The 7,329-nt window shown below is 51.1% G+C and overlaps 1 protein-coding gene across 1 annotated transcript; it reads right to left on the reverse strand.

Annotated features, from left to right (window-relative positions):
- Positions 1–1,605: 1,605 nt before the first annotated feature.
- Positions 1,606–7,101, reverse strand: LOC131269518 (transcription factor btd). The gene is made up of 4 exons (XM_058271920.1): positions 6,731–7,101; positions 6,249–6,616; positions 4,737–5,535; positions 1,606–4,676 (listed from the first exon to the last, which is right to left on the reverse strand). The coding sequence occupies exons 1-4, from the start codon at positions 6,800–6,802 to the stop codon at positions 3,309–3,311; spliced, it is 2,607 nt and encodes an 868-aa protein (XP_058127903.1). The 5' UTR covers positions 6,803–7,101; the 3' UTR covers positions 1,606–3,308.
- Between the last annotated feature and the right edge of the window lie 228 nt (positions 7,102–7,329).

Raw genomic sequence — 7,329 nt, forward strand, 5'->3', positions numbered from 1 at the left:
GTACAAGTAGGTTAATTAGCGTTACAAACTGTTCGGCGTTCTTTTGGTTTTAAGGGTTTCTTCTTTCCTTTCATTTCTCTTCATTTGCTCTGTGTTTTTTACTTCCATTCGTTCATTCCCGTTCTTTCTCTCGTTCCTATTGATTTCTTGTTAGATGATCTGATCCGGATCGTTTTCGTTGTTAGGTCACGTAATTTCGGTGATTGGAGAAAAATAGCTTGCCAGTTGTAAAACGGCACCTTGGATGACCGTCTAGAATTCAGCACACTCGCACGGTACAACACACGCTCCAGTTCCCGCCGGTCGTCGGCCGCTGAAGGCCGCCACCGCTGGCCACTTCGGCGACAAACCATACTGCCGGACCTAAGTAAACAAATAAATATTTAATTAAGCCAACCCGCGCGATTCCAGAACGTTCCGGACACTTCCCCGGGGAGCGCCCGGGATCGTTCCGGCGGGCGGGTGGGGAACATTTGCAATGGAAAACACGACCAGTGCCGACGAGTGTCCGGCTTTTTGGTATGAAAAATTCATCACCCACCGGGGGCGAAAACCCCTCTCTCCCGCTCGGGGATGCTGGGGCATTCTGCATTCCATTTCTACTTACCTTCGTTCTGTTTTTGCCTCCGCAATGTGTGCGTCCTTCGCCTGCACAACTGACGCACGGTGTTCCATTCATCGAAATAGGCGACAGACTAGAGGGAAAGGTTGATGCACCATCAGCGCTTAATCGAAAATTCGCCTATCCATTTCATGCGTTGTCACTTGAGCGTGTGATGAAAATGTCAAACTTCACTTCGCAACACTAATTATACCAGAGCGTCGATTTGACGTCTATTTTAGACTTTCATTTGTAACATCTCCGTAACTGTTTGATTTAATAAAAACAAAAAGGCTGTATTATGGAAGCACCTTTCTTTCAAAACTAACATGTTTTCTTCGGAATTTCAAAGAGTAAACCCGTGTTTTTTTATATTTACCCGCAGTAACAATCAGTTGTAGAGAACACAGTAAAACATCAAAAGAAAAGCCGTTCGAATAATGAAAAAATATCTCCATTAGATAGAATGTTACAGAATCCGGAAAAAAGGTTACAACAAATTGACGTACCAAGTGTGATTTGGTATTCACTATTGCTAGTATAATTAGTGTAACAGAACGTAAACACTTGCTCCTTTTTATAAAATTGTTCGGAAACGAATAAACCATGTTTAAAAAGATTTAAAGTTAAGTTCCTTTATGTCAATTGGGAAACTATGTTTCTAAAAAAGATTCACACCTTTAATGGAATATCATGATCAATGCGGTGCCGTTAGTTTGTCACAAACACACCAGAAACAAATGACGAACAGGTCGATAACACCCCTGATCACTCACTGATCGGTTTCACTGCATGTTGATTCAGTTTTCGGATAACATTTCGCCCCACATCGCACACACACACTTTTCCGGGTTGTAAAGTAAACGCTTCAAAGCGCTGTCAGTTTTCCATTTTCAATTTGAGAGATGCTCATAAATGTTTATTGTTATCAATACTATTCGAGTACCGTTTCGTTAAAATAGGTTCGTTTTCGATTAATTTAAATCTTTCGCCTTACCGCTAAGTTTAGAGACTCCATCATAAATATATTTATACACAAGTACTTATCCTTATATATAGATAAAAAAAAAACCTAAAGCTTTCACTCTGTACAGTAACAGTGATCGTGGAGAATATTACTTGCTAGATAGTTTGCTTTGAGCGTCCTCGTGTGCCTCGGTCGCTGGGCTGGTTAGTTTCGCGCAAATCCCCCATTTCGTCTGTCTCTTTTGTTTGTCTCTTTGTGTTTTTTGTTTTTCCGCTCGCTTTTCTTTGGAAAATTCGCACACCACATTTCATGCCACCTAGTACCGACGCTTGGTTGATCGCTTGATCGTAACTGGGTTTCGTGTTCTTAGTGTTTTTCTTCTAAAGTTCCTACGCTACATCGGATACTGTGCTAAATTTTGTACAAAGGTGGTTGTTCATTTGAGGTAAACCTTCAAAACGGAAAATGGAAGCGTTCCGGACACAGTTGTGAGAGTTTGATTCGGTTCGGATCGTGGATCGCCAGTCTCCTACAATCCTTCCGGAAACTGTGCGTTTCGCGTTTGGCGTGTTTGATTTCCTGCTAGCTTCCTGGTTTGGTGCAATTTCCCCTATTTCCTCAGCACTTTCCTCGTGTTGTTCATCTTAGCTTCATCTTTCGTTTTCGGTTTGGTTTTCCTCCGTGTTCTTCCTTCCTACGTCAAGCAAAACCACCTTAAGAGAGTTGGCCACCCCATCGGAAACCACCGGTTCCGGTTCTCTATGGCATGGTGGACCTTTCTTTCCCTGAGACGCGCGAGAGACCCAAAATCCCGAGGGCGAGGAGGGCTTCTGTCAACCGATCGAACACGGTCGTAAATCATCCGAATTTCGGCTCGCATAAATCCATCATAATCTTCACTCGAACGAAAACCGACAAAAAAGGGTTTCCTCTTTTTTTCCGGCTTTTCTTGTTCGGGAATGGCGGTACGCTAACGAGCTCATAAAACTCCGCAAACCGTCCGCCATGGAAAGCCGGGTCTCACTTTCGCCCTCTTTTCCACGGTGTTTTTAACAACTTGCAGCCTTTAATACACACCGGAACGAGCGGAAGGATATTAACCGAGAGAGCGATGCAAAGGAAAACAAAAAAAAGGCTTCTGGAATACTACTATTTTGGCCCCATTGTGGGGGGAAGGGCCACGACTAACCTGAATAGTGACCTGAATAGTGGCTTGATTAAAATGGATATTCATGCCGGATGAACAATGCACTTTGGAGTTCTTCCGGTGAGTGTCCCCTTCATATCCTAGCGGGGAAGACGAAAAGGTGTGGGAAACAAGAGGTTTGAAGCAAGGGGATGCAAGTGGAAGAAGTGCAGTGTACTGCTTACTGTTTTTTTTGGCACAGGAACAAGGATGAGCCATTCACTCTGTCGACGTTCATCGTCCTGACAGACGGCGGTCATTTGTTTTGTTTTGTTTTGTTTTTTTTGTAATCGTCCCGATGCCGTTACGTATCGTTATGCCGTTACGCGATTTACTGTTCCAGTTGGATATTGTTTGAAAACTTACAGTTACAAGCACACGTAGAAGGGAAAGCGTACAATTACACCTAGTAGTCGCGACGATAAGAAACCTAGTGCTAATCAACTACGTAAAGAACCAAGGAATAGCACGCTCCGGGCACTCGCGACTGATGACAACTGGTTTGATGACTCTTTGTGTGTGTGTGACACTGCTGGTGTTGCAAGGGGGGGAACTTACTTGAAAAGTGCTCGCCCGCTAGCGGTTCCATTCGCTTGCTGCGGGTTGAGGTTATGTTGCTGCTGCTGCTGCTGATGGTGAAGGATTTGATGGTGTTGCTGTTGATTGAGGAGTTGCTGTTGATGTTGCTGTTGGTGTTGCTGCTGCTGGTGTTGCTGCTGCTGCTGCTGCTGCTGCTGCTGGTGTTGCTGCTGATGTTGCTGATGATGCAGGGAGTAGTTGCTCATCATCATGTTGTAGGTGGAGGCAAGCTGGGCAGAGGCACTGTTGTCGCCGGATGAGGCCGAACCGGGTGGACCAGCGTGCGGATGGTGGTCGTAGGTTGTACCCCCGTACGCCATCGCGTCGGCTTTGGCGCTCGCGTACGGATGGTAGGTGGAAGAGGAGGTGGACGTGGACGTGGACGAGGCCGACTCGCCCGCCAGCGGATGCGCGTAGAACTGAGCGCCGTGAGGTAGTGCGTGGTTGTTGAGGGTATTGTTGTTGTTGATGCTGCGACTTCCAGCGCTGGCCGGCGGTTCCGTCGTGGAGGTGGAGGCCACCGCTGCTGCTGCAGCTGCTGCCGCCGCCGCCGCCGCCGCTGCCGCCGCAGCCCTTCCGCCAAGCCCGTGGCCATTGGCGTACTCCTCCAGCTTCACCAGACTGTTGCTGAGCTGGGCGATGGCACTGAGACTGTTGCTGGTGTTGTTACTGCTGCTGCCGCTGGTGCTACTGCTGGTACTGCTGGCGCTGGTGTTGTTGCTACTCGCGCTCGTGTTGGTAGTGGTGGTGGTGGTGGTGTTGCTGGTGCTGCTGCTGGCCGAATTGTTCTGACTGCCGGCCGCTCCTCCGAGGGAGCTAGATGCCGGCGAGGTAGTGCTGGGTCCGGTCAGGTTGCGCAGGCTCCCATGGAACCCGGTACCGCTCCCACTGACGTCACAGTAGTTGCCGCCGAACGGGCTCTTGCCCGAACTGTCAGCGCCCGCAGCTGGCGTCTGGAAGAACGCACTCTGGAAGTACGGTGCGTGATGGTGATGGTGGTGGTGATGGGCGGCGGCCGCCGCCGCTGCCGCATGGTGATGGTGATGATGCGGGTGATGGTGGTGCCCGGGATGGTGATGGTGGTGATAGTTCTGGTAGGCGGCGGCCGCGGCAGCAGCGGCGGCAGCTGCAGCAGCGGCGGCGGCTGTTGAAGTGGCGCTCGTCGATGTAGAACCTGTCGACTCGCCTCCCGATGGCGGCGGCGATAGGTTGTTGTTGTTCGGGGCCGCCGAGCCGTACTCGGACTTGATCTCCGGTATCCGGATGTTGGCGTTGATGTCTTCCAGCATCGTTTGATGGTGCTGCTGGTGATGGTGGTGATTCTGATGAAGGTTATGCTGTTGCTGCTGTTGGTGTTGGTGCTGCTGTTGCTGATGGTGTTGATGAAGCTGCTGCACCACCACCTGCTGTTGTTGCTCGAGTCCTCCCCCCGGTGTCACCAGCCCTTCCTCCGCTGCCCTGCTTCTATCGCCCGAGGACGAGGACAGCTTCTGGCGCTTGACCGTTGACATCTTCGCGAGTGAACCGCCGTGGGGTAGCTTCTTCGAAACCGCTGTCACCAAACCACCCGCGACGCCCGTGTCGAGTCCCTTCGAGAGCTTCCCCTCCTCGCGGCGCAGCTTCGCCTCCTCGAGCTTCTCCGAGCGCTTGGCGATCTTCTTCGCCTTGTTCTCGTGCGTCTTGACGTGCTTGGCGAGATGGTCGCTGCGCATGAACTTCTTGCTGCAGATGGTGCACGTGAAGCGCTTCTCGCCGGTGTGCGTCCGGAAGTGGCGCTGCAGCTCGTCGGAGCGCGTGAACCGCTTGCCGCAGAACAGCCACTTGCACTGGAACGGCCTCTCGCCGGTGTGCCACCGGAGGTGCGCCTTCAGGTGGCTCGTCTTGCCGTAGATCTTCTCGCAGCCGGGGATGTGGCAGATGTGCTGGCGCTTGCCCTTCTCGTCCGGTCCGACCACCGGCGGCAGCCCGGACAGCTCGTTGATGCAGTTCGGGCAGGTGCAGCGGGCGCAACGGCGCTGCGCCTGCGTCTGGTGCGAGTACTCCTCCAGCTTGAGGCCGTACGCGTCGGCCGCCCCGTGCCAGCCGGCCGCCGTCCCGTACATCGTCTCCTGCGTGAACCACGGGTTGGTGGCCATGCTCACGTTGTTGTAGTAGCTGGCCGGACTGTACGACGGGTACGAAGGGTAGTGCATTGCCTGAGATCTGCGTGAGAAAATAAGAGGGGGTACAACGCCGTTCGTTTATTATTCTGGCACATTCTGGTTCTTGGGAGCAATGATCGCCCTACAATTACGGTATGGAGATTTAGGGTAACAATAGAATGGGGTCATTTTTACACTTCTTGTTTTTCTTTTTTTCGGTACCTTCGGTCAGAGCCGGACTTAAGACTGCAGGAATTTTTCTCTCCTGGGTACGCAGCAAGTCAAAAAAGGAACCTGGGCTTTTCCAACACAATTCATTATTACGTAGAATCTTCCAAAATTATGTTATTAAATCAACTAATGAGAAATTTACCTTTTCTGATGTTTAATATAGCAAATTCAAGAAAGATTTATCAAACTTTGAGTAGTTTCCACCCTCCAAGTAGTCAGTTTGACATTTAGTCTTCTCTAATCTATTTCGCGACATTGGAGGCATCGGTTTTGAACCGCTCTTGGAGAATCTAAGAGCCAGGCGGAATCCAACGCCACGGTTCGACAACGACCGTCATACTTTGGGACTAGTTCTTCTGGGTAATGCTAGAGTAGCTCACTGTCAAGTTCCAAACCTTGGATGCTACAAGACATGTTTGTAGAAACGGTGACAACTTCACTTGCGGAAGTAAACAAGATGGTATACAGATAGAAAATGTTGACTTTGTTGGATCTTTGGCATATCTAGATCGGAATGTGATTGCAGATTCCCAGACGACTCACCTTGCGGACATCTCGAGCGCTCCGGGCTGCTGAACCATACCGAATCCGTAGGATGCGGCCGCACTGGATGCAGCCGCTACCGCTGCCGCTGCCGCCGTCGTGACGTCCGGGCTGGCCGTGTTGGAGCCGCCGCCTCCGCCGAGACCGACACCGACCACGCCGCACCCTGCTCCTACGGCGATGCCGTGCCCGTGGTTGCCGCCACCGACGGCACTGGATCGGCTGCTGTTGCTTGCGGCGCCGCTAGACGAAGCGATCGACTGTGTCGGCGAAAGGCCCGCCGAGCCCACGGACGCCACCGAGCCGAGGCTGCTGACCGAGGGTGGCTGGGGCGGATACTGATACGGAAGGATATTGAGGGCCGAAAGCTGCAAGCGTATGGAGATAACAAATGGACGTGTGTCCCATTAGATACTAGAGTGTCAAACGGCGATATCCGCTGGAATAGAGCTTTTTGGGGACTTTGAGGGAGAAACACCTACCTGGCTCTGTGCGCTGCTATTGTTCCACTGGTGATTGTGATACTGCGTCATGAAACTCGGTGATGCCATCATCTTCTGGCCGTACTATGCGAACTCCAAATTCGCGAACACTTTTCGCAGTACTTCCTAGGTTCGACGGGGGAGGGTGTGCCGCTAGCAGATGAACGGTTGGCGGTGCATCTCCACCCACCGCGCGATATCCTTGGCTGGCACTTCCACTTCCTGAAGACTAGTGAATCTTTGGTGTCACTGGACAATTCCTTTTTGATAGCGGATTTTGATCTCAAGGTTGCTTGTCGAGCGGTCGGTCACCCGTTTTTTTTTCGTTGTTTTGGTTCCGGCAGCAATTCGCTTCACCCTAGGATTCCCTGACTATTCCCACTTTGCGACTTGTTCACGACTTCGGTTGTCCACGCAAGTATGTCGCTCTAATCCTTCCTCACTTTGTCGAACCTTTCAAGTACCCTTCCAACTTCCACAACTCTATCGATTTCTGGCCCACACTGCTCCCCGCTCACACTGCCTCTACTCAACACTCTTCACTTGTTGTAGGAGTGCTCCGGAAGTGACGTGAAACGCGACTCCTGACCGATTTTCAC

This window comes from Anopheles coustani, chromosome X (genome assembly GCF_943734705.1).
Source record: "Anopheles coustani chromosome X, idAnoCousDA_361_x.2, whole genome shotgun sequence".
NCBI classification, from domain to species: domain Eukaryota; kingdom Metazoa; phylum Arthropoda; class Insecta; order Diptera; family Culicidae; genus Anopheles; species Anopheles coustani.

Coding starts and splice junctions, on each gene's coding strand:
- LOC131269518 (XM_058271920.1), bottom strand. CDS start 6,802: ATGATGGCATCACCGAGTTTCATGACGCAGTATCACAATCACCAGTGG. Junction 6,617..6,730: donor ATAGCAGCGCACAGAGCCAG/GTAGGTGTTTCT, acceptor ATACGCTTGCAG/CTTTCGGCCCTCAATATCCT. Junction 5,536..6,248: donor GCGCTCGAGATGTCCGCAAG/GTGAGTCGTCTG, acceptor TTTCTCACGCAG/ATCTCAGGCAATGCACTACC.